The 26,928-nt window shown below is 37.1% G+C and overlaps 3 protein-coding genes across 3 annotated transcripts; all 3 read right to left on the minus strand.

Moving 5' to 3' along the window:
* Window positions 1-1,723: 1,723 nt before the first annotated feature.
* On the minus strand, window positions 1,724-3,681 carry LOC144710527 (beta-carotene isomerase D27). Its single transcript, XM_078584336.1, has 6 exons — window positions 3,222-3,681; window positions 3,049-3,141; window positions 2,604-2,665; window positions 2,276-2,382; window positions 2,021-2,116; window positions 1,724-1,936 (listed from the first exon to the last, which is right to left on the minus strand). Exons 1-6 carry the CDS (start codon window positions 3,576-3,578, stop codon window positions 1,887-1,889), a joined length of 765 nt encoding a protein of 254 aa, XP_078440462.1. The 5' UTR covers window positions 3,579-3,681; the 3' UTR covers window positions 1,724-1,886.
* Window positions 3,682-21,393: 17,712 nt separating this feature from the next.
* Window positions 21,394-22,734, minus strand: LOC144710361 (ABC transporter A family protein). The gene is made up of 2 exons (XM_078584107.1): window positions 22,457-22,734; window positions 21,394-21,631 (listed from the first exon to the last, which is right to left on the minus strand). The coding sequence occupies exons 1-2, from the start codon at window positions 22,577-22,579 to the stop codon at window positions 21,536-21,538; spliced, it is 219 nt and encodes a 72-aa protein (XP_078440233.1). The 5' UTR covers window positions 22,580-22,734; the 3' UTR covers window positions 21,394-21,535.
* A 62-nt stretch (window positions 22,735-22,796) lies between these two features.
* On the minus strand, window positions 22,797-25,336 carry LOC144710360 (putative protein S-acyltransferase 12). The gene is made up of 8 exons (XM_078584106.1): window positions 24,962-25,336; window positions 24,528-24,738; window positions 24,365-24,456; window positions 24,135-24,261; window positions 23,657-23,742; window positions 23,530-23,595; window positions 23,285-23,425; window positions 22,797-23,086 (listed from the first exon to the last, which is right to left on the minus strand). The coding sequence occupies exons 1-7, from the start codon at window positions 25,319-25,321 to the stop codon at window positions 23,309-23,311; spliced, it is 1,059 nt and encodes a 352-aa protein (XP_078440232.1). The 5' UTR covers window positions 25,322-25,336; the 3' UTR covers window positions 22,797-23,086; window positions 23,285-23,308.
* Window positions 25,337-26,928: the final 1,592 nt, after the last annotated feature.

Raw genomic sequence — 26,928 nt, forward strand, 5'->3', positions numbered from 1 at the left:
ACCCTTTCTTGTCACTATCTAATCATAATTTTAAGAGTCAGAGTTTTTTTACAAATTTTATTGACTATTCAATTATCAATGCAAATTAATCCCTTAAAAATGAGTTCATTAGTAGGTCAAGTTGTTTACTTTAGTTTAGGCTGGGTAAGATGACAAGTATTCCCTCATTGGAATCCTCACTGTGAATATTAGATGTGATATTTATTCTAGCTTATATTTTGAATTAATCAACTCTCCTTCAGCTCAATCGCTACAGTGTCTTCTTGTGGAGCCACTCTGCCAATGTTATAAAGCAGACACTTTATACACAGGATAATTTCTTCTGTATGAGGCAGTGACAAGCAGAGACTCAAATCTGAGGTATAATCAAATATGTTGGATTAAAAATCTTTCTTGGAGTGGTGCATGTGATCTGGATCTCAATTGAGTAAGAGGGGTCTTTGGTCAAATGCCTCAACTGTTCCCTGCACCACGATTGCTGACAGGTATGTGCCGAACACTTGAAGAAAATGTGTCCTATGAATGCATTTTTACTTGGAATTTGACAAGGATGATGGCAGCGTTAATTTTCAACTGAGACATGAGAGAAGCATGAGTTACATAAGTACTGAATTGCGAGGTGCTATGATCAGGCTTATTCTTTGGAGCCACAGAATGTTAGACAACACATATCAAAGAAACATTTGTTATATTCCCATTGGTACACGAGCAGCCTCCGCAGTCAGCGAATGAGCCCCATACCATGTACCTGAAGATGGGTACCTAAAGCTCCTATTTACCATGTTGTATTTTGAAAATCTCCGGACACGGTGAGGAGACATTGACAGCAATTCAATGAGGAGCAAAAAACTACAAATTACCCTCATAGGAAAATCTGTGAATTATTAGGTGCGGTTAAAGTAGACACATCCAGTCATTGTCATGATATCATTGAGATCATAGGCTTAGGCCCTTCCTCTCTTTCTATCCATATTTTTATCTCCTTTCCTTCATGTGCCCAACACACTAGTGGAATAGAATATGCGGTGGTGCATTCTTCAGTGATGACCTTTGAAAGTGTCAGAATAAAATGATTCAGGATGTGACGCTAAAGGAACATATGTAGAGTAAATAAAGGAACAGATATAGAACATTTCTTATTCCACAGAGAAACTGGGACGAAGGTGGTGCCGTGAATCGAATCATTAGGCCAAATGTCACAACATGCACTCCAACTTGTCCTTCATTAGTAAAAATTAGGCCCCCGTTTTCTTTTGATTAAAATCTTCGGTTATAACATTATTTTCTTCAAAATATCTTGCGCTTTTGAGCAAGAGACATAATACAGAGATGTAATACAAACATGGCTGTCTATCTAGAATGAAGAAAATGAAGATGAACAAAGGATATTGAAAGGAGAAGAGAAAAATGACGAGATAGGAAAGTAACCATTGGAACTTCCGACTGCAGAAGTACACACTCCCATGATAAACAGAAACAGCTAACTCATGTCAAGACGAAATCGACAGATCATTCATAAAAAATTCCTTTGAATACCCTTACAAGCAGGTATATATATTCCTATAGTTATTTAATAATTGGTTATTTTTCCTGCCTAAGGCTCAGTCGCTGGCAGAGCATCCCATCCACTGGGTCTTACGAGACCAGTCCTTATCAGGACTTTATCAAAGTGATTCCGATTGTTCACAGAAATGCGACCCAATGAATGGTAATTATGTCATCATACCTTTAAGCCATCAATTTATTAAAAAGAACAATGAGATGATCGCTCGCTCATCAAATTACAGGAGTAGTATCTCCTCCCCAAGTGCAAGCAAATAGAGCAAATGGAAAATCTATTTACAATAGGAACAACAAACTACCTCAAGCCTAACAGAAATGACCCTTCAGGTGACCAGCTTAGGACAAACCTTGGAGTTTGGATTCGCCACAGAACCTGCATAAAATATCACTTCAGATCATTAGGAAGATGACTGGAACACCAAGCCAAGAATTTTTTCAAAAATATGATAAGACTGACATAGACTAGAATAGCAAGGCTGCTTAGCCACAGGGTCCTCACTGAGAGATGGTGGGACCTGGCCATACACCATTTCACAGCTCATGTCTTCGAAATCTGCAGAAAAAGAGAATTTTATGGCATCAGAACTAAACAATAAGCCAACCATAGGCTCTCTGTCGGTATTTTACTTTTCTCTTTCATCCAATCCTCCTTCTAAACGGCGTGTCCTAGGAAAGAAAAAGAATGGAGAATGGATCTATGATTGAGTCTTACTTGGGTTCATGGTGAGCGGGAGGCCGAATTCATTGGTGAAGAAATCCTGCGTGGGAATCTTGCACATATTCACACACATGCCAACACATCCGCTGTTCTCCAGATACCTGAGTATTCAAGAAAAATCCATAAAAAGAGACACAGAAAGAGAGATGGTCCCCCGGTTGACCTCTGCAATGATTTTCAGTGCTATAGAGGGAGGGATAAAATGCTTCAATAATTTTTAATGCAAAGAGAACAAAAGACGTCTGGATTAAAAGGATAGCAGTAATTGTTAAAATAGAAGAGAGGTTTAACCCATTATCAGGAAGTAGGATGGAAAGCTTACCTGCACTTCTTTATGAGGACTCCACTTCTTTGCTTCTCGCCGTTGACCTCTACTTCGATAACCTGACAACATGAATGACTACATGAAACCGAATATAGAGCTTGAAGAGGACCAAATCAAAAGGAAAGCGTAAAGGAGAGAGAGAGAGAGAGAGAGAGAGAGAGAGAAAGAGAGAAGAAAAGTGAAAGTGAACTTAGAGAGAACGCAAGAAACAAATAAATGGAGAGAGAGAGAAGAAGAATAAGCGGAGATGGGGAGAAAGATGAATTCAAGAGAAAAAGAAAGAAAAAAAGAGGCAAAATGAGGGCGAGGAAGGGAGATAAATAGGTGAGAAAATGGAAAGAAAATAGATGAAAACAGCATGTATACTCGTCCCTTAACCTTAAACTCATCAACCAAGCTCAAATCCAAGCACAAATTAAGACGACAAGCGAAGAGATGTTACCTCAGACGGGCCAACCAGCCAGTAGAAGAAGGGGACGGTAAGTGCTGCATTGAACTCCGCAGCCCATTTCGTCGGAGGGAAGAGCTTCCTAAACTGCACATAATCAAATAAACAATGATCAATCAATCAATCAATCAATATTCTATCATCATCATCATCAAAAGAGAGCAAACCTGAGCAGGGGCGCCGGGGGGGAGCATGGAGAGAAGCACCTCGCGCACAGCCTCCTGCTGCTGCGACCTCGACTTCCCCATCATCACCCTTCGAGACACATCAACGAAGCTCTCGTAATCCCAGCCGTTGATCTCTTTCGCACTGGGTCCGCCAGAGGCGAACTTCTCCATCTTCCGCGCGAACAAACCCATGAAAATCTTCGCGAACAGCCCGTCCTTGTACTTTGTCTTTTGCCCCATCGGCGCCGGCACGCCAGACGGCTCCGCAATTCCACATCGAATCCTACCCGCCGCGGCGCGCCGACGCCGCAAGCCCGCCGCCGGCAACCGCGCCGCCGGCACGCTCAGAAGCTCCATACTCTGACAATCTCGCTTCCCCGGCAACAGCAATCAGTTTATAATCGATGGGCTGGCGCTTAATCGGGGGAAAGATCTCAACTTTCGCAAGACCCACGATTGGCAGTGATGTGAATTCCTCGATTTCATACTGACTCGCAGCCACACGCACAGGCGGGGGGGCGTGGAGGCTATGTTTTGCCACGTGGGCTGAGAGTTGACCACAATGTTTTCTCACAGTCAAACCCAGGACAAATTCAATTAACATGGATTTAAGATACTGCAAGCAATATATATCTCTGATGTATGAAGGGCAGACACTTGAGAATAGACCAAAAAATCTGAACTTTCTATGACCCACCAGTAATGTTGTGCACGCGGTTTGAAGTGGTTTTATGCCATTTTGATCAAATTTTTGAGTATCTGAAAGCCATCAAATTTCAAACTGCCTACCACACAAAGTTGCCCGCAGGGAGGTTGAATAAAATGGGTGATTATGTGCTTTTGGTTTGAAAAAATAATGATTTTTACCCCATCCAAGATTCACTTGATGGAGATCCAAAACATTAGTAAGATTCGCAAGTGAAATGGTAGACGATGGGTGGTTCACTCAGCATTCCACCTAATATGATAGTATTTCAACCCTTTGATTTTCGTGTATGTTTCTCAACCTTCCAGATATCTTCGTTGCTTTGAAGAAAAAAACACATTAATCTAGACCATGGCTTGTACCATTAAGAAATGTACGTGGCATTCTACATGAGCCTAACATCAATACTCATGTTCTTAGTGATGGGTTCTAGAGGCCTTGACATGGATGAATAAATAAAAACAATTCGCAGCGGAAGACTTGAACGAATCGAACGGTATCAATAAAAGCATTAAACGAAGTACCTTTCCACGGATCACATCCGTGATTTCTTGGATCCTGGAGTAAGCCGAGTTGAGCTGTTCACGTGTGCAGCCTCTAGACGTATCCATGCGGTCCTCGGCACGTCGGATCTCCTCCTTCTCGTTGACGAGCCCCGTTCTATCTCCATCGGCATCGTTACGTCGTCCCGATCACATCGAGGAGGGAGAGGGGGTGTTGGGAGATGGGAGAAGAAGGGGAAAGGCCCCTGAACAATTCTAAAAACTTAAGTATATCTTCCGACGTCCAAAAGACCATTTGCGTGTGCCCCTCTAGGCCCATGTATCAGTCTAGTTAACGACTCTAGCGGCCCAATAATATTTATTGGCCTTCCAAATTAATTAACTATATCATCATATAAATTAATTAATGTCGGATCGATTTAACCCAATCGATAGGTCAAGACTCCGACATGTGAGGTGCCAAGTTACACCTCGTGTCCTAGAAGATACAAAGGAGTATGTATCGACTCACTCATGGAACCTGTTTGTCATCAGTTACCGTGTATGTATAATCCCCCATCCACTTGACGCTCCTTGGATGACTTAGGGTATGGTCAACTATCAAACCCTAATCGATCGATCATCCGAGTTAGTACTGATGCATTCGGAAATCATCGGAGAACTCTTCTCTAATATTTCATTGCCTTGGCCAAGGACTTCATCGCATCATCTTCCTTGAGCTGTCACCTCTTAGACCGAGGGTGGATGATCCCATCTTGACCACTCAATCGTCTTCGTGAACTTCTTGATGTACCCGAACTAAGACCATTTAGAATCCCATGATTAGAGACTCGTTGGCCATCGCCAAAGTACAACCGTCCGTCCACAAGACATCTTTGGTGTCTCAAGTATAAGGACCACTTACACAACCGTGACGTGAATCAACCTGATTGACAGTTTGGTATAATACCATTCAGGGATTCGTACTGATCAATTCAGTGAACTCTTTCCGCTAAAGAGCACCCACTATCTATCCTTAGTGTTGCCAAAATGGCTATGGGACCGGCCATACTCATCATATGAGTGAGCTAGATAGTGCTATTCTACCCGGATACTTCGATGTCCTTCTCGCATATACTTCGAATAGGAATGTTTAGAACACATGCTTAAAGACTAGTGATCTCCGTATTACGATCTCATCATAATTCACTTAGTCCGATCATGTATTCATGGACTTCATTATACACATCACACGTGCACTATAATGAATATGTTTTATTAATGAACATGGAACGAGATGTGGAATGTGTGATTGGCTTGCCGACCACATATATTTCCAAATATATAAGGAGTTCATCTAGTTCTCATATGCCTTGTTCCTCAACTCTTGGAGCTCATGAAACTATAGCATCTCGTGTTTTCCTGCATCTTCTAAAGTGATACTCAATTTCCTAAGTTCCTAGTAAGCATGGAACTTGATATCCATTAGAAGATGAAAAGTTCTATTGCTGAAAATGTCCGTGAAATCTATGCATCATAAGTCAAGTATTTCTATTTCAATAAGTGGGTTCTAAAGCCATTTCATCATTATTTTTTAATGTTCACCATGAACTGACATTTTCAGCAATTATTACATAAATAAAATGAAGATCTAAATAAAGTAGGCCAAAGGAAACCCGATGGAAGAACCTTAGAGCCTTAGACAAGTGTCTGTTAAGAAAATATTAATGAAAAATTCTAGGATGCTCATATTTTACTCTTTTGGTACACAGCTCCTCAAAATGTGGTCTACACCTAAGTGAAACAGTTCAGGATCCTCCCAAAATAACATTCAATCTCCCTAATAACCTTCTTTCATTTGTTCTCACTCCATTCATCTAGGGTTCATCCTGAAGCTAAATAAATCACTATATGTGCAAGACATGGAGCTCTTTTGGTGCTAACTCTAACAATACGCTTATCAAGAGAACCTTCAGAAATAGGTGTAATCTAGATGAGTAATTGGCGAATAAATTTTCAGATCCATTCCTTTTTATTCAATATCAAGATCTTGTATTATTAAGATCCATCTAATTAACATAGTTTTTTCTTATTTCTTTTTCATGAAATATCTAGTAGCAGAATGATCATGAAATATAACTATTTTACTGCCAAAAAATATGATCAAATTTTATCTCAAAAAAATTCAATGGCCAATAATTTATTTTCATTTAGACTGTAATTTAACTGAGTGTTCACTGAGGTCTTGCTATCACAATCTAATGTCATTGGCATCTTTTCACTTCGATGACCAAGGAGTGTGCGTATGTTAATTGAACTTTCCTTGTAATAAATTTTCCTAAATCAAAATAAATTTGATAAAAATTAGAAAACTCAATCAAATGTATAGTAGGATCGAGGTCATATCAAATGTATCAAATCTATGCATCATAATAATTGATTTATATTTAAGGACAAGTAATAATAGTAATAAATATAGTGAATATAGTAGGTGATCAGTAATTAGTAGGAAGAGTAAATATTGAATGAGTGGTAGAAATAAGATAAGGTGTAATATAGGGTAAATGATGTTAGAGAGAACTAGAAAGAGAGAGAGAATATAAGATATTGTTTATATCTTTATTATAGATACTAGCGATAATAAATAAGATAACTGAAATGAACGAATGGTATTATAATTTTGGTGATGTTAATGTAGGTCGTGGAATAATTAAAAGAAATTAGTTGGATAGATAGACTAGTAAATACTATTACTAGGAGATAGAAGGTTACATATTTAATCAATATTAAGTCACATAAAAGCTAGGAGATAATGACAATGGGTATTAAGACTTTTGTTAGATAATGAATAAGGTTTTATGGTAATAAGATGCAAGAAGTTACTTGATAGAAGTAGTTAGTCCAGTAAGGGGTAAGATGAAGAATGAAGAAGATAGGAAGTATTACCAATGAGAGGATAATGTGGATATTATAAGTTGAGTTATGGATTGAATTATAGGAAAAGATATGTAGAAAGTATAGGGGTTATCTAATTTATAAGAGAGAGGAAGAATATTTAATATGTTCGAGTTAACTAGATAGAGAGGGATTAAATTTTGTTTGATTGTAGAAGAACTTAGGTAGAAATCAAAATAATAAGAGGGAAGAGAAACGGATGTGTGTGTGTATATATATCTGGATGTTTAGAATTTAAGAATAAGAGGTGTTATTGATTTCAGTGGAGAGTTAAGTTGTTAAGTAGATTGTTAGAGAAAAAGGAAGAAGAGGCAGAAATATTAAGAGTATTAGGAAGATGAATATTAAATGTACTTGCAATTTTTATATTTATGTTTATCCTAGGTATAAAATAATATGGTTTATAAAGGAAATATTTTTAAGAAGTATTTTTTAATATTTTACAAGCTAAAATTGGGAGATAATAGGGTGCTTCTGTTGACACCCTGCATATGTTTGATAGAATGCCTCAATAAGCCGCAAGATGAAAATAATATGCAAAGAGAACCTTATCCGTGTAAAAATGAAATTTAATGAATGTAACACATTTAATGATGGATTCTCTTTTGGATCAAGCTAAGGACGTTACCAGATCCGCCCTGAATCGAGGAATGGGTGTGGGGATGCCAATCACCACCCCCCTAGCTTTGGTGTGCCATTTTCCCCTTTCCTCTCTTCCTTGCCGGCGCCAATTTCTCGTTTCTTAGCTCTTCAATGAAGCGTCCCCAAACTTCATGTGTGATGGCAGACCTGTCACAACCCCGGCCAATGCTCCAAACTCTATAAGGAACCTCCATCGACGTCTTCTTTCCTTTGACGACATAGAAGCCTTTAGAATCATATTCATAGGTTCAAGAGAGAAGCTCTCTCGACCCTTCCCTCAGTGGTTCCTGATCCAATGACTTTTCCAAGTCTTTCGACTGCTAAGGGTCCCCCCATCACCGGCCTCCACCAGCTGGCCGGCAGAGATGATGATCGGGGTGATGAAGATGTCTTTGCCCCCCCCCCACTGTTTGATCTCCGTAATGATGGGTTATAAACTATGATTAAATTGCATCTATGGACCCGTCTTTACTAGTGTACACATATTTGCCTCATCAGCATGCTCTGTCATCATTTAATCTTGTAATTTGTCCGTTTAGGGTCCCTCCGTCCTGATCATTCGTCGCAGCCAATCATAAAGTCTGAAAAAGAAAGAAAAGTAAATAATACTAAGCAGATCTCACCATCCAATCTTTTTTAGGAATATTGGACAGTTGAGATCATGTCCATTCAATACAAGCAGCCCGACATGACATTGGCTTTGGGCTAGGTTGACTCGAAGCCTGACATGAAGGCCGGCTTTCCTCATCAGCCCGACATCAATCACTCTTGTGTTTTCTTTCTAAATTTCATTCATGTTGCAGCCAATTGGGTCATGATCCATCTTTCCTGGCCCTTGACATTCTGAAACTTAAAAGGTCTTCATTATTCCCATATTGGTCGAATTGAAAATAAAATTATTCTATAAGTACCATGTTTCTCTAACCGTATGTGGGCCATTGTGTGTGGCAGTGACCAAAGGCTTCATGTGTGGTGGCGCTTGCCGACTGCTGGCTAGCTTGAGTGATGTCAACTTGCTAGCTTGCGGTCGGATTGAACGCTGCGGCTCCCTCCCTTAGTTGGCCACTAAAAGCCCCCCTTTTCTTGTCTTTTTTATTCAATGCCTTTTATTCCCTACTAAAGTATGAAATACCCACTGGTGCAAGAACTAAAGCCATTAGAGATAATAATACCAAAACATATTCTAATTGAGATGAGTATGGCTTTCAGGAATTAGGTAGAATTTTAGTAAAAAGAAATGATGATTTTAAGTTTTTCCATAATAAATGTATGGAATGGGAATTTATAGTTAAAGGAAGATAAGATTAATAAAATGATGCATATAATGACTCTAAAATTGTATGCATTTTAAATACTGAAAATCACTTTATCACCCGTGAAGTCAGAAGTATCATCCATAATCTCAAAGGTAACACTCTAGTTAGGTGCTTCGAAAATGGGTTCTATCAACTAGAGGCTTTTGATATAGATAAAGTGTGCTTCCCTGTATAGTGAATTTCATATGTGCATCCTTATATGATTAAATTGATCAATAGTTAGACAATTTAGCAAAGTTTTTAATGAACCATCTATATAAGCTCGTGTGGGAAGTGGAAGATTCCAGATCACTTCCACGTTAGCCTTGTCTAACATGAGCCCATAATTTCTAACTAGATGCATGATAATCCCAAATAACATACTAATTTGCATAGTAATGTCATATACTTTATGCTATGAAGGCTTAAAATAATTTATTAAAATTTTTAGAATGAAACTCAGGTTATTCTATAGTTTATGGAAATTTAACATAATTTTTGGACATTTTTCATATAGATATTTTATAATGCAGGAATATAAATTTGGATTTACTTAAAGTTTTCTAAGGTTTTATCATATTTTTACCATGATATTCTGGTTTTTACATATTCTGGCATTTTCAAAGAACTTTTGTATCACTAAATGCATAGGGAAAATAATTTTATGATTTTGAACTTATTTATTAAAATTGGATAATTTTATTGAAGTTTCTGCTCCGAGTATAGTTCTGAAATTACTTTTGTGAATTTATAGGGTAGTTGCATCTTTTCCTCCTATATCCATCTCATTGAACAACCTATCCTTGTAAAAATGGTATCTCTTGGACTTTATTCCTAATTACGAATAGTAAAACAATTTACTTAATCATAATCTCTTTTGTGTCTGTTCTTGTACTACAAGAGCGAAGGATTGAGGGGTTGATGTTCATTTCAAGACACGTGAGGAAACACCACTCGGCCTGTTGGACAAGAGAAGACGAGTTTAGTGCATACTTCATCTTTTTGACTCACATCTTTGTCCTATTTCCTAGGTTATTGTTCCCAATAGGCTTGGTTTTTGCCATCCCCTATGCCACCCAAACTTGGTCACTGATTAACATGTATCTGAATCCATCTCTATTGCCTCCAGCGACAATAAAATTGTCATTTCATGGCCCTGCTATGCCTCACATAAACATGTATTTGCCTTATATAAAATGTGAATTAATTACGTTAAATAGCCTAATATTTTCAGATATTTCTAGAATTATTTTGAATTATTTTTCACTAGTTTAATGTCATTAAATTTTATCTCATCCCTAAAATAAACACAAGGAACCAAAAAATATAAATCAAATATGAAATCCATTATTCCATACTTCCTCCATGTGGATTTGACCCTTGATCACCTTGTGCTTAAAAGGAAAAATATAAATAATTTTGGTATATACCTGAGGCCTCAAATGACATTTCTAACCCTATTTTCTGGTACACACTTTTGAACCATGAAGTATGACTTTTCCCAACTGTGAGGACTAGCTTTTTCTCCATGAATATATGCATTATATTTTCTAAGATAGCAATTCATGCATCAAAATTCTGCCAAACACAAAAAGTCATTGATTAGACACATTCCTAACATTTCATGTATGATGATATTTACATGTTTATTTGCATAAAATTGGTTATATGTTCATGATATAAAGCTTAAATGATTTACATATCATTTTATAATGATCATTTTAGATATATAAGTTTTTAAATATTTGGAAGGGTTTTAATGACGTTTTATTCTTAAAGAAAAATAATATTCAGTCAAAATATGATTTTTTTCTTGAATATTTTGACATTATATTGATGAAGATATGATATGTTTCCTGAATTGTTAAACATATGTATTTATATATTTTTTAACTATACTTTGTTCTATATGAATTCATTAAATATTTATAGGCTCAAATTCATTGTGCCATGTGTTTTCATTCTTGTCATAAAATGACAACCAATAATTTATTCTTGTTACTGGTTAGTGTCATAAAATGACTCAAGACACCTAGAAAAATGACAGCCAAGGTTTTGAGTGCTTGGAGAGCATCAACAGAGAAGAGAAGAGGCTAATATACATCAGAAAATCACCTTGTTATTTTCAAAACACAGGGATCAAAAGTTAGTCTCTCGCCTTACAGTGTTTTTCTTCATCACACACATAACCTTGATCAACACCACCCTTCTCATCACCATTATTTACCATCCAATATTTATGCCACACATTATCTACATCACATATCATCTACGTCATCAAGATCTTATCATGTATTATCTTCTTCATTTGAAGCATAAACACTAAACTATTATATCCCTCCATCTCCATTTTTACTCATAGCTTATATCCACCATGTTCCAATTACATCTTTTCCTACTTACTCCCTCATGTTCATTCAATAAATTCACATCATCATGCCTACTTCTCTTATTGTTGTTCATACCTTCATTTAGTATTTAGTACCTCCCCTCTCATCTCACTGGAGCCACTATCTATAGATATTTAACTTCCCAAATATTTGTTCCTTGAAGAGACAACCCCCACTCATCCACTCATCAGAATTATTACACGAGTATTTGAATGTTAATTTTATTGACTGAAATCAAGTAAATATTACATATTTTGGGCCATAAATTTGATTTATCATTCATCCATAAAAAAACTTTAAGCGATCTCCAACAGAACGAGTCAGTCATACATCGCTAAAAATTGGCGGGAACATTGCATAATCCAAATGACATTCTCCTAAATGCAAACACTGCAAATGGGCAATCAAAAGGTAGTATTTTCCTGATCTTCAGGGTGAATCTGAATTTGATTACACCATGAATATCCACCTAAAAAACATAAATAATCATGAGCCATAATTTTTCTCTAAAATTTTATAAATAAAGCGCAATGGGTAATGATATTTCTTCATTACTATGTTTAGCTTTCTATAATAAACGCATATCCTCCAGCTAGTTGGTAATATAATTTGAATCTCATCCCCTTGCATATTCTTGGTCACGGTTGTCCCTGTTCTTTTAGTAACTACATGCATGGGGCTAATAATAACATGCATTTTATTAGTTTAATATGAATACATTTACATGTTTATTTTGATTAAATTAACTATATATGCATGTTATCAATATTAAAATGATTAAATTTATTTTTAAAATGACACTCTGAATTTTTATGTATTTTTGGAGATTTTTATGAAATTCAATTCTGAACAATATAATTTAATGACTCAAATATGATTTTTCTGGAATTTTTTGATATTAAATTCAAAAATGTATGATTTTCTAAGTTGAAATCTATATTTATAATATTTTTGTGTTTTTTTAAATAAATATGAATTTTAGAATGTGCGTTAAGTCCTTTATTTCGTGACACCACGTGTTGCTGTTTGATTCGTTGAATGTCGACGAATCAGGATTAGGCATAATGATTGGTGTCAGCCAATCATTTAACTAAGCCATTATGGCACTGTGATTAGCGATGCCATAATTGCATTTAATACTGATTGAATCACTATTTAAATTTTACTGGGGTGATGTGGATGAACCAGAAAAAAGAACCATTTTTGTTGTAATAAATGCACCCCTGGACCATGGCAATGAAGATTAGAAAAGTATTTCTTTCTCTTTATCTCTCCTTGGTACCGTTACAGGGCTATCACATCCAAACATGTAACCCATGCTTCTTTAAAATTGGGTAAATTCAGTTCTCGTTTATAATTTTGAAGTGAAATTAAGACAGTTACAACTCAGTAACTATGGGCCTGTTCTCCCTTTTTAAGACCTGCTACCCCACTTACAAAGTTTATTGGCCTGCTCCTGCAACCACCATCTCACTTCCCAGATTTGATAAAATATAAAGATAAATGAATAAATATTTTGAAACGACTATTAATTTATAGTTGTAATCAGTGTTCAAAAATATGATAAAAATCCTAAAAAATATAAATAATCACGACTCAGGAAAATTACAAGATAAAATCTAAATTCATTTCACATATTTTTTGCATTTTAACCCTCTCAAATAATATTAAAATATGAACATTTCTGGATCAATAGATAAAGGTGTCTGAAGTAGATGATAACATGCATGATTGCTCTTAACCTTAAGCATAACAGTAATGTATCAAATCACAAGTGCACGTAATAAATATGAATAAAACGGATTTATTTATATGGATATAAACTCGAGCACCCATGAGTTCATAATTTATTTGAACTGAGATACCGATATTAGGGTATGTAAAGTATTCTAAATTACTTGATTTTGAAGAAAAATATTTCATAGTTGTATTTTAACTTGAGTCAAATTAGAAATGACTCTTGAATAATGGGTGTTCACTGCATAAGAGCTTAAATAATGTGCCTGGCATGCCTTTGATCATGTTTTTAGCAAATCTGCAGAGAGACTATTGAAATGGATTAAATAAACATTTATGGCCCCTTAATCTCAACATCACGGAAGCATTATTAAGGAGGGAGTACGGAGTTGGAGTGTTGGCCAAATGGTAATTGATAAATAATGTTATAAAAACCTTAAATCATAGTGTTTTAAAATATTCAAAAGTTTTTTTTTGCTAGAGTTTACACTCAGATTAATAATGTGCACACAACGTTTATCTTGTTTCCATCTTTTCAATAAGTTTTTTATCTTAAACAACACTCTTTGTGGCTTTCAAAACCATGATTTGACACAATACGAGCCCTTGTCAAATATGAGCCTGTAAATAATGTTTGAAAACATCCCCAGGAAATGTTGAATGAATTGAGAATTATTTAACAATATCATACATTTGAAAAATTACTGATAAACCCAAAATTACGGTAAAATTACATCGTTGAGAATTTGAGTTTAATCAATAAAAATTTTAAACCTATACTCGTAAATAATTTAACTAGCTAGTGATGCGTAAGGGTCGTCTCCTTAGGGAATGGATATTAGATAAAATACAATCTCAATTGGGTGAAGCATGAAAATAAAAAGAGTTATGTATATGGTAGTGAACGTTTGATGAGAGTGCAAAATAAGATTAGAGATGATTAATAAGGTGATGAAAGTGGTGATATTGAGATATGATGCTGAGTAAAATAAAGAGCTAGTAATGTATATTGGCTTTAATGGGAGAGATAGAGTTAGGTCACAAGATCATGATGGTGTAGGATGGGACGTGAAATGAAGGAGAGTGGATGACAATGGATGGCGATAAAGGTGTATGGATGGTGGTAATGGATGAGGGTGATGGATGGTGAAGATTATTACACTAACTAAATGTGTTGGAGATGATTCAATGTAAGGCAAAAGGTTAACCTTATATCCTTATATTTCTCTGGGATCAGGGTGTCTTCCTGATATGGATCAACCTCCCCACTTCTCTGTTGAACCTCTCCAAGCACTAGAGACACCAAGAAACACTAGATGGACCTTCAAAAGTTCACTTTCTTTCAATCAGCCTCACTAAGAGGAAGTGAACTTAAAGATACTTTTTACAAAGATCGGGGGCTCCATTTATAGATCCAACTTCTGTGAAGAGATAAATGACAAAAAGGCGAAGCTACCCTTGAAAATTCAGCTTGATTCAATTTCTGGCTCTTCCGATATCAAGCTGGAAGTTGGATGATTTCTAGACGTCGATTTAATCCAAATATTTCTCTCTCCTCATCCTCGTCACTGCTGTCAAGTAATTTTGTTAGGGTTTTGTCTCATCTGGGCATTAAATGTAATGATTGGCTGAGATTCCTTCTCATCACCCATGATCGATGGCTCTCGTTGTGCCACGTGTCACCATGGGGAAAAGACAAAAAATTAATATATTATTTAAACTTATTATAAATTACTATCTCGCAGTTGATGTGGCAACACTTCAACATATGCCACATCAGCCATTTGCCCCCATTTTATCCAATGGAAAATTGACATCCGTGTGTGCCACGTGTACACGTTGCACCATGTGGTACCATGTTACCCTAGCCATCATTGTTGACTACGGAGAGAGAAAGGAGAAGAGCACATTTATTGCAAAAAATAGCTTATTTTTTCGCGTCACCTACAACAGGAAAAGTAAAAAGATATTCTAAAATTCATATTAAATAAAATAAAAGCCCAAAAAATACAAATAAATCTATTTTTTGACTTAGAAACATCATATATTTATGAACTTAATGTCAAAAAATTCCAAAAAATCATATTCTGACTCAGATATTATTTCAGAATCTGCTGTCAGAAAAATCTCCAATAAATAAATAATAATATAGAAATTTTAGAATATTATTCTAAAAAGGAATTAAATCATTTTAAGTTTGATATCATGCATATATAAGTAATTTAATGCAAATAAGCATGTAAATATGGTCATATTAAGATACTAAAACTGCTTGTTATCACTTACTTACGGGTCTTGTTCCAATACTTTGATGGCGGTGTGCAAAGAATACATTTAATTTATGAAATTCCAACAACTATGGAGTTTATTACCATAAAATGAGATATAGGGGTTTGTAATATATATCAGCCCCCATTAATCAGTCTATAATTTAAACTTATCCATGATATCTCAAGCTTTTGTTGATTTATGTTGCTAGGGATAGCCTTAGAGGCGGGGTGAATTAGGGTGTCTTTTTAGAATTTTTACTTCATTAAATTAGGTTAATTCTAATCCTAGATTTCCATCTATGTTTTAAAGTTATAGACGAGGGAAGGATGACACACGATATTTTGTATACAGGTCAGGGCTAGTCCCTTACTCCTGTCCTAGGATTTTCGACCGAAGTTCCTAACCAATCCCTAACCAAGTCTTTATAGCCACCAAGCTAAATCAGCCTGGTACAGTGAAACACGTGCATTCATAACTAGGAATTGAAATGGAGAGTCGCCACAGGCCCCTATGGCCTCTACAGGTACACATGCCTTCTCTTTTTACTTGGACCATCAAGGTCCTATTGGTCGGCCCAATTTTCCTACTGACCGAAGTTCCTAATCCTAGATACACCTACTTCCTTACTTGTACTAACCACCATAGTATGTTGCGTATGCAAGATAACTCACGAAACTGTCTCACACACAACAAAAAAATCATACTTTACAAATAAATGAAAATTATCAACTTATATAATTTGAATTTGTGTGATCGCCTCGGTCAATGCTTGTAGATATCTATCTCCACCAATTTACTTCAACTCAATCAATTCCCTTCAATCTCTTCTAATTAACGGTGACTAAATCCCTTTATCTCTGATCTCAAATTCAATCAATCAAATATATTGTCCCCTTCAATAATGAAATTCTACTCTTTTAAATATCCTCAAAGTAAACCCTAGATCACCAAAAAATATGGCAGAATCACGTTTGTATTTCAGTAATTGCTCACTTTCACCTGATTAGAAGTAATATAATGCCTACTACATAGGTGAATTAAAACATAAACCCAAAAGTGGAAGGATTTGTGCGAATCCTTATGTATTCTTCCTTCTTCTTCCTTGGAAGATATGTGTTAACTTTCCTGCACTATTAATTTGATACAAAATAGAAATCTACAATATGAATGAGCACTGATCACCTATGTCAAATCAAGATTAATTTTTTTCAATCAGAATCAACCAATATTAATTGAATTTAAAATCTATGAAGCCAATTCATTCAATCTATACATATTTGATTCAACCCGATTTTAATTCAAGTCAATTTAACTCAACTCAATTTAAGTCAATCCAATCAAGTCAAGTCAACTCAACTTCAATTCAGTTAAAATCAATTTATTTTGAGACATCCGCATTAGACGCAATGATTATAGTTTAATTTTGATCGAGGGGTCTTAATCAAGGAAGGACTCTTTCACCTAATATCAATCAGAGTTTAAAAAAATCCGATCAAAATTCAGCAAATTTAGATCTGTATTTAGGAACAACCTTTTATCTTTAATCTTGACTTATGAAACTCAATTTTATTTGAGATCAGTTAATTTACCAAATAAAAAATGCACAAAATTGAAGCAAACCTCAAGAGATTTAAATAGTGAATTTCAGGAATCAATCTTAATCAATGGATTGAATTTAGCTTTAGAGAATTTTAAATAGTGAATTCAATAATTAATTTCACCCAGATTAATTTGACATTAATTTATCCAAACTCAGATGGCTTCAATCAGGTCTGATAATTCCATTCAATTTTGAAGAATTAAATTTAAAATTAGATCCTAGTTTCACGATCAAAAGATATAACTGACGCTCTGATAATATTTACATATATACTCTGATTAACTTGGAGGATATTTTAATATACTTTTAATCCATAATTAATCAGAAAAATCTGACCAAAAAATATATTGTCGATCGTCAGAGAATGCTCTATCTCATGGAACTTTGTCAAATGATTCCAGTGGATTGTAATTCAGATATTTCAATGTCTTCGGTGAGATTCAAAGGCCTGATTCCATGTCAAATAAATTCGAGTGCCACCGCGTGTGGTCTCTCTCTAGGCCAGCACCTGTGGTCTTTCATCTTCAATTGCATCGGCTAATCTGCAATCAAAACAAACAGAAACACAAATCAATCTGAATTTATGATTTTCCAGATAGATCAGCTTCTTGTATTGATTTCCATAATCTATGACTCCAGGAAGTCATTCTGATCAATTAACTCGACAACTGTTGTTCAACAATCTTCTTTTCGCTCATAGATCTCGCTTGAAATTAGGTTTTCTTCGTCACCAAGGTTCTTCGTGTTTCCAAGTAGGTATATCATCGTCGTTTTGCGTTTCCTTTTATTTTGATTGATTTAGAATTTGTGCCAAAAATGCCCCGGCCTTGCCTAGTATTAACAGATACTTCTTTCATGTGTAAATCGATAAATATAATAAAGTTAATTAAAAGTAAATAAACTTTATAGTTAAACCAAAAATCTTACCCTTATAAATATTAAACTATATGTCTAAAAATTCGTAAAATAATATAATTGCAAACTAGATATGATTTAGAATTTTTTGATATTACTCTCCCTTAAAATCATTATAGATTATCAGATAATAAATTAAAAAACATATCAGGCAATTACAACTGAAAAATCAATTTTCATTAATATTTTCAGGGACGCAGATAATATATGAATTTAGGGGTCCTAAAATTTTGGAGTCAAAATTCTTCCATTTGACCCTTTGACCTAGTGTTATAGGTTAACCCATGTTATGGTTGAATTTGGATTGGACTTGATTTAATTTTTGTAAGTTCATCAAAATTCACCAAGAATCAAGATTAATGCTAGGACATTAATCTTCAATCTTTAGCTTTTGGTCAAAAAGTGATTCTTTTTTCAAGATAACTTGATTTTCAACCAAAACTTTTTTTAAAACAGCTGATGTTTATAGAACTAAAATATTAATATCATAAGGTAGAAACATTAAATAGCTGATCCTATATAACATTTTTCTCTTTCTCTTATATTGTCTTTAATCACATTGCTCGACCGTGTGTATGCTTTTAACTAAGGCTACCCTTTTCCTATTCCTGAGAGTGCAGTGGAAAGGCCTGCACCTGGAAAACATAGGCCCAGCACCCTGGGTTTCCCCTCCAACTGACACTGTCATGTAAGCCACAGGCTTGAATCCCTTCTCATGATAAATTTACATGCATGTGATTGATAGCTAATGCAGATGCAGCCGAAAACATCTTTTTATAATTCTATGTTTTGAATGCTTCAGCCTGGAGCAATCAAAATGTCAACATTTTCATGTGTCTTATCTTTCTTCTACCTGTTCCCTAACAAAAGAAATATGCATACTTTTGGCCTGAAAAATCATGTATGCAGTGTAAGTTCAATAACTCTATCATTAAAGTCCAAAATTGAAAACATTGTTCTTCAATGTATAAAAATGGAAATGTAATCAGTTTCCCAGGGATCAAGTGTTTATTATAATTATTTATGTCTCTTAATGTTATATAAAAGGCTGTAAAAAAATATAAATTTGTGCATGAATATGATTTTTTGAGGCCGCTAAATATATCATTTTCATATTTTAAATTAGCATAAAAAAGGTCATCTGATGAAAAACATAGTGCTTTTATTTTGTGCGTTAATGGTGAAAATCTTGTGAACAAAAGCTCTCGAATTTATATGGCATATTGTGTCACAAAATGCATTGAATAATTTGCAATGACTTCATTTGGGCGCTAATAAATGGCTTAGATGACATAAAAAACATATGTATATTTTGTCCATTCATATCATCAAATACTTCGATTGACAGCCAAAACAAATCTAAAAACAATATCAAAGTTTCTATATAATTGTAGGCCAGAGAGAATTCATTTCTATATCCAAGAAGCTTATTGATGTTATGCCTAAAATGTAGAGGCAAATTGGGCCATCTTTCAGGATAGAGTTGCCTTCTTCTCTTGCTTATGTCTTTTTCATCCCTTCATAATGAAATAATGTTCTTTACACATGTGTCTATAATGCACTTCCACCGTTGCCTCTATCGCGTACCCCTACATTTTTAAGATTTGATAAATATGCAGTATATGTCCCTCCATTCATAATTAGAATATTTCCGGATAATAAATTTTATACTATTCCAAAAAAGTTATATATTACTTCTAGAAAATATATGTTTTATTCCCTCACTCTTATCCTTAAACTATTAATTTCTTTCTACTAACATCTGCTTGTCTTAGTATCATAATGCCATGTGGTTGGACTTTACTTAGTATATAACTTTGAAATTGAAATATTTTTCATTTAATTCCATGTTTCAGATACTGCATTTGATAGAACATTAAAGATACCATGCTCCCACTTATACATACCTTGTGCCACATAATTCATTTCATTTTTAGTGTTAGCTCAATAATTCAAGTAAAAAAAACATTATCACGAGAAAATAAAGGAATATAAATGATGAACAGGTAAAAATTAATGGCCAGAAAATTTATTATGGAGAAAATGATTGAGGATATGATACAATTGTTTACCACTTGAATGATAATTAGTATGATTTCAAATATTCCACTTATCCCGATCTAAGAATAATTAAATGAACCAATAAGCATACATTTTTTAAATTATGGTGCATATCAGTATTTAGAATAGTGTAGTCATTATATTTAGTCTAATTTACATAATTATGTGGGGTAACAACTCTCAATTTACAGGTATTTCAAATATTCCATGATATTAGCATCTTTTCAAAAACTTCAAATTTATACAACTTTAAATTCTACATAAAAGTGCTCTAAATTATGTGTGTTGATATTAGATACACGCTATCAATCAAATCATGGAGCAACAAATAATTATAACATAATGTAAGCTACAAGCTTGTTCACATATCTATGACCTTTCAGCGCTAATTCTCTGACCTATCAGTGTCTCATTGAGAAACTAATTTATCTAGCTCATCGAGAAGTGTTACAGCATCTATTCCTCCACTTGAAGAGAGGTGTTACAATATTACTACACAGCACATGAGGCCCATGTGGTGCACATCATCGAAGGCTATTCTAGCCATTGTTAAACAACCATTATAATCCATATTGTAAATAGTATGGGTAGAAGAAACAGAAAAACGAGCAAAACTTTTTTATTCTTCTCTTTTTCACTACGTTATAGCCTCTTCTCAATCACAAGTTTTCCTCTAAAAATCAACTACACCTAATTAATAAATCATGGACATTGAAATCAAAAATAAAAAAAACAAGGACATCAAGATTAAGAAGTAAAGGAAGAATGCGAGAAAGAGGAGCTAACCTGGAAGTTGACAGCATGAAGAAATTGCCGCTGGGGTCGCCGGGGTCCCCACAGGGGATGCAGGCAGTAAAATTGGGTGCTCTGGACATGCGGTGGGAGCTTGCTATGCTGAATGACATGAAATGTGAGGGGTGATTCAAAATTTTACACAGAACAGCAATCTGCTCAATTGTCATGTCCGAGGACCAACACTGCCCATGAGTGGCCGCTGAGTATATTTATAGACTTCACCTATACTCAAAACCAAGAGTGATGGCACGGAAGTGAGACCAGGTTTTGCCATGAGGTCAGAGAGTTGACCGCATTGTTTTTTGGATGAAACCCACCAGAAATTTAAGCAACAGCGATTCAGGTTGTTGTGATTTACGTAAAAGAGATTGAGAAGCGTTGGATTCCATTAGTTGAAAGTAAAACAGCCGCGGAATAGAGTAGTCAACGCAGGATCACCCTGACGAGCATTGACGATGGCGCAGCCTACTCCGATGCCTCCAATGGCGGTGCCGTCTCAACCTTGTTCAAGCTTTCTAGGGCTGCCACTCGAGCGTCCAAGGAATTGTAGACACTTTTTGCCTGAAAAAGTCAACGATGAAGATTTGAGTAATCAATTTGTTCATCCCAGCCTTAAGGAGGAAGGCCAAATAATACAACAAAGATCGCTCAAATACTAAAATGGGAAGATTTTGTCCAAATTCGAGTGAATTTGGGGTTTAAATTTTGATTCTCTCATGAAAAAATGGATGCTTCGACGTCAGTAGGCACAAATGGGTTCTTCGAGATGCTCGATTCACAATGTAATTGAAATGGAGGACGAGCTATGATCTTTCAATCTCATCTCGAGGCAGCGACTCTTGACCCAATCCAATAATCAATAATTATCTAAAATCCTCGGTGATCTACTCCATCGGTATCCATACAATCAAGATAAATGAGGATAAAGTGACTTCTGCACGAAGAATTCAACGAAGGCTCTACATAGATCTAAAGCATAAACAGCTAGTGTAATGGATGCCATCTCCAAATACATGTTGACGAAAGGAAATTAAAATCCCGTATCACAGACACCAAGCCGAACCAATAACGCGCCGGAAATAAGGAAAAATTATAGAGAGATACGCGTCGAGAGAGGATCACAATACCACGAAAACGATTGAAGAGCGGATGAGAAATAAAATTTATAATTGAGCGAAACTGCATAATCAGGAACAAAACAAGGAGAAAAACCCCTCTCCGCCAACCTCAAGTTTCCTCAAGGAGAGTTCGCAGAGCGTCCGACGGATTTGCCGATTGAAGAAAGAGTACGCAGATACCACAACGGAATGTTCAAAGGGAGAAAAATCAAAATCAACAGAGTAATGAATCACACGCTGTAACCAGAAAGGGAAGAACGGACAATACCTGCTGGGAAATAGCCTCCTGAGCGATCATGTAGTCCTTGTACAGGAAATAGAAGCCAAACCCAGATGCCACGGCTGCTCCTGCGAAGAAAGACGCCATCCTGACCCTGAACAAGTACCCCATAGAATCTCCCCTCCACTCGCTTCTTCTCTTCGCCGGGATCAGCCGCGGGTCTACCGCCGGAGGAAAGGGCGTCTGTAAAAATCACATTTTTTTGCTACCCAGAAAGTTTATTATGCAACGGAGCCTCAATCGGATCCAATCAGTCACAAAAACGGGTTTGGATATCCGCAAAGAGCGGGTATGGACGGACGACGGGTGACGGAGTAAGCTCTCAGAGTAAAAGAACATCTAACTCTGAAAAACATTTAACTGCTACATTCATTTCACCCCGGACATATCAGCAATTAATGAGAGAGGATTCCATCACTAATCACCTGGCCGCCTCCCCTCCCACGCTGCCAGCAGATTTCCACACCGTGTTCTTCAGCCCCGAAAATGAAGCTCGTCAAAATGCCAAATTTAATGACTTTCAAGGTTGCTCGTAGTAAAGTCTCTGAAAATCAGGGAGCGTTCGATAAACTTCCCCTGCCTTCAAGCTTCTTCGAACCGTCGATATAGCCTAGAATTCTGAAGAAGAGAAGAGAAGGAACAAAAAGTAGGATGAGCAGAGACTTTACTGCGAGGACTACAGGATTGGTTCCCTGATTGTTTCGCTTTTTCTTCATTTTTTTCTTATATTCAATAGTAAAGAATAGTGAAGAAGATTATGCAGTGAGCGTGAAGCAGACAGGCAGAGCTGAGTTCAAGAAAAATACGAAGACTAACCAGTCAAATTGAATGATGCCCAGACTACCCGTCATCATCAGGCCTTGTGGGGAATTCAAGAGCTTGGAGAGAGGAAAGGCTCTGCTGATCGTCCGAAGTGTAGAGAGGGAAGAGCCAGAGCGCTCTGTTAGTGCCAAAGACCTGAATGTAGAAAAATATATATACAAAATAAATATTAAAAATAGAAAAAAAAAGAGAACCAATCAGAGAGAGGCCTTCTAAGAAGGGGTAGTGGCAGAACCTACCTGCTCAAAGTTCTTTCTCTTCCCCAGATCATACTTCCACCGTGGGAGCCCCCTCTTCTCGTAGACCTGAAGAAGAATCATTGATTGATTGTGGCCAGAGGGGAGAGAGAAAGAGATGCATGTAGACCTCTATCGTCGTGGTATTGCTCAGGAGAAGCGAGGTGTGCATGATGAGGAAGCAGAGGAGGCTCAGAGCAAATGCTAGGTTCAGAACTGCAGCGCAGCGCAAACCCGTTTAACAAGAATATGGGTCGGTCAAAAACATCCTGATCACAATCGGACCATCAATTAGAGCTGATCAAGAGGCCTAATTCATCGTTGATCATCCGATCAACTGAGTCCAATTGAATATTACCCTGCAATGTGAGAGAGAAAGAGGAGGCCCCTCTCTCCATCATGATCAATCGTGATCGATCCAACCTGATCTTGATAGATCTAAATTTTCAATCGACAGTGATTGTTGGACTGTGACATGATTAAAACTTTTTATCGATCGTATTAACTAGATCAAAAGTTTTAGATCGATGGGATAGAAATTGAATCGATCTCCTACTCCTAAACAAGAAGAAGAAGAAGGATAAAAAAGAGGGACATTGGAATATTACCGAAAGCCAGAAAGACAACGGCGAGGTTGCTAGGAGAAGTGGAGTGGGACTGAGCCTCTTGGAAGAATTTGATGAAACGAGGTACCAGCACGACCGTGTCTAGACAAGTCTCAAGGAAGGCGTACATCTGGGCAGCATTAAAAAAACATCATAATATCTGAATTTTTCCAATGTTCCACGTGAATGACAAGAAAAAAAAATCACGGTTAGTATCTTGCAAAGCAACATACCAGAAAAAGACAGAAGGACTTGTAGTTGCGGGCTCCAACGCAATTCACGACCCATATACAGTGATGATCCATTTTAAGAACACATTGTTGACCTAGATGAATCAGAGTAAGTAGAGGAATCATTTGAACCTAATTCTTTAAAAAGTATAAAATGCATACTCACAGACAGAACAATGGTGGCAACGAGGAGGTTTGTAATTTCGACAGCGAGTGCAATAGCGGGTTCCTGATGTTCTTTCCGCGTTGGCATCTGATGCAGTATCCATTTCACTTGCCTGTCCACTTTCTTCATCAAGAACAGGTCTCCAATTTTCTGGAACTGACCCCGGGTCTTTTACAACTACCGTTACGTAACTCCATGTCATAAGTATAAGCTGCGACCCGAAACTTTTCGTTAATCGAAAAAACAAACTCATGACTACTCGGCAGTGATATCGGCGTGTTTTCCAGATTATTCCCCTCATTATAGCACGCGTTTCGGATTGATTTCTGATTGAAACTGCAGTTTCCCCCAATCGAAGCAGAAATGAAAGAACAATCTAGATCGATAAGATCTGGAAATGATAATCTGGCAGATTTCGGAAGAGAATTACTCACCAATAAGTGAAAGATGATGACTATAAAGATCGCCAGCGACGACGAAGATCGCGCCGAGAAAAGGAGGGGGCCCCAAGCAACAACGACGACAGCGTAGTACGAAAGGGCCACGACGGTGGCGACAATCAAGATCATGGAGTAGCCAAGGAACCGGAGACAAGAACATAACCTAAAAAGATTAGCGCGGCGACAACAGATCATCCTTCCAAACGGCAGAGGATCCCCAATCTTATCAAGATCCAAAGAACTAGCCCGCGCTCTTCCTCTTCTCCTCCCCGCCGGGAAGATCCGCCGCCAAATCCTCCCCGCCAGCTTCTCGATCGATCGCGTCCCACCCAAGATCAATCTTCGATCGATCATTAATATAGGTATTTTAAAAATATGTTTCTCCGAATCTATATCTCGCGGTGGGACGAACGATGGAAAATGGGAAAAAAAGACATTAAGAAAAAAAAACCGTATTTTCCGATAATCGCAGTTTTTCAAATTTCCCGCCAGTGGGCCTCCGAAGTAGAAGGAGAAGTCTGTTCCGAAGAAATCTACGACGGAGAGATCGTCTCCTCCACTACAAATTTCGGCGATGGCGAAGGCGATGAAGAGGAGTATGGCGACGAGGGAGAGAATGGAGAACGGGAGAGGACCGCTGATTTGCCCTGATTGTCACCAAGTGTTCTCTTCGAACAAGGCGAGGAACGGTCATATGCGGTGGTGCACTGCCGAGCGCCGCTGCAGCGCCGCCGAGGCCAAGGCCGCCGCCGCGCTCGTGCTATTTCACCAACAATCGCCCGCCGAGGAAGCCGCGGCCGCGCTCCTCCTGCTCTTCGGAAGCGGGACGGATCGGACCTCTTAGATCGAAAAATTGTGCTCTATTGATTATTTTTTCTCCGATGAGAGCAATAAAACGAGTATCCGCCTTATCGGAAGAAGAGAATCCTATTGATAGAAGGGAAAACGTAGGAAAAGCTGTCGAGTTGATGGATCTCTTGATGCTTCTTGCAGTGCAGGGAATCATCAGGGTAGAGTAAATTCGGAGTTTTTTTCTCTATCTAATGCGTACTTTCTATCGCTCTCTGGTGTTTTTTTTCTTAAACAGATTGCATAGTGCATTCTTGCCGCTCGGATCTTCCCGATAATCCGAGATATGTCCCGAGAAGATGAACGATCGAGGACGGGAGAAGCAGTGAAGACAAGAAGGGGAATTAAGAAGGACGAGATTAAAGAAATAAGTACAGCTAAAGACTATATCCGTTGATGAAATCAGTACAGTTTTGAGTCTGGGTGATGATCCTTTGTAAGTTTTTACTTCCATAATCTTTGAGTGATTATGGAAGTCGGCGTTCTAGATGTTTGTCGGAGATTCTCGACCTTAATTGTCCCCTGCTTCTCCTCCTCGTCCTCATCATCATGATCTCTCTGCCTCCATCTCTCTCTCTCTCTCTTTTCTTCTATCTCGCGCGCTCTCGTTCCCTCCATCTCTCTCTCCACACCCATCTCTTGCTCTCTCTTTCCCTCTCTCTCTATCTCTATCTCTATCTCTCTCTCTCTCTCTTCCCCTACATCTCTCTCTATGTCCTTCTCTCTCTTTCCCTCCATCTCGCGTTCTCTTTCTCTCTCACCACTGCCCCTACATCTCTCTGTCTTTCTCTTTCCTCCACCTCGCGTTTTCTTTCTCTCTCTACCCCTATGTCTTTCTCTCTCTTCCCCTACATCTCTCTCTCTATCTCTTTCTCTCTCTTTCCCTCCATCTCGCGTTCTCTTTCTCTCTCTACCTCTATGTCTTTCTCTCTCTTCCCCTACATCTCTCTCTCTATCTCTTTCTCTCTCTTTCCCTCCATCTCGCGTTCTCTTTCTCTCTCTACCTCTATGTCTTTCTCTCTCTTCCCCTACATTTCTCTCTTTCTCTCTACCTCTATGTCTTTCTCTCTCTTCCTCTACATCTCTCTCTATCTCTTTCTCTCTCTTTCCCT

This window comes from Wolffia australiana, chromosome 12 (assembly GCF_029677425.1).
Source record: "Wolffia australiana isolate 7733 chromosome 12, ASM2967742v1".
NCBI classification, from domain to species: domain Eukaryota; kingdom Viridiplantae; phylum Streptophyta; class Magnoliopsida; order Alismatales; family Araceae; genus Wolffia; species Wolffia australiana.

Bases quoted from the DNA above. Each gene is read 5' to 3' on its own strand.
- LOC144710527 (XM_078584336.1), bottom strand. From the start codon at position 3,578: ATGGAGCTTCTGAGCGTGCCGGCGGCGCGGTTGCCGGCGGCGGGCTTG. The intron at 3,142-3,221 runs GTTTGCTCTCTT...GATTATGTGCAG, and splicing joins CCCCCGGCGCCCCTGCTCAG to TTTAGGAAGCTCTTCCCTCC. The intron at 2,666-3,048 runs GTAACATCTCTT...TCATGTTGTCAG, and splicing joins GGCTGGTTGGCCCGTCTGAG to GTTATCGAAGTAGAGGTCAA.
- LOC144710360 (XM_078584106.1), bottom strand. From the start codon at position 25,321: ATGATCGATCGAAGATTGATCTTGGGTGGGACGCGATCGATCGAGAAG. The intron at 24,457-24,527 runs GTGAGTATGCAT...TGATTCATCTAG, and splicing joins TTGCCACCATTGTTCTGTCT to GTCAACAATGTGTTCTTAAA. The intron at 23,426-23,529 runs GTAGGTTCTGCC...TTCTACATTCAG, and splicing joins AGAGAAAGAACTTTGAGCAG to GTCTTTGGCACTAACAGAGC.
- LOC144710361 (XM_078584107.1), bottom strand. From the start codon at position 22,579: ATGGGGTACTTGTTCAGGGTCAGGATGGCGTCTTTCTTCGCAGGAGCA. The intron at 21,632-22,456 runs GTATTGTCCGTT...TGACTTTTTCAG, and splicing joins AGGAGGCTATTTCCCAGCAG to GCAAAAAGTGTCTACAATTC.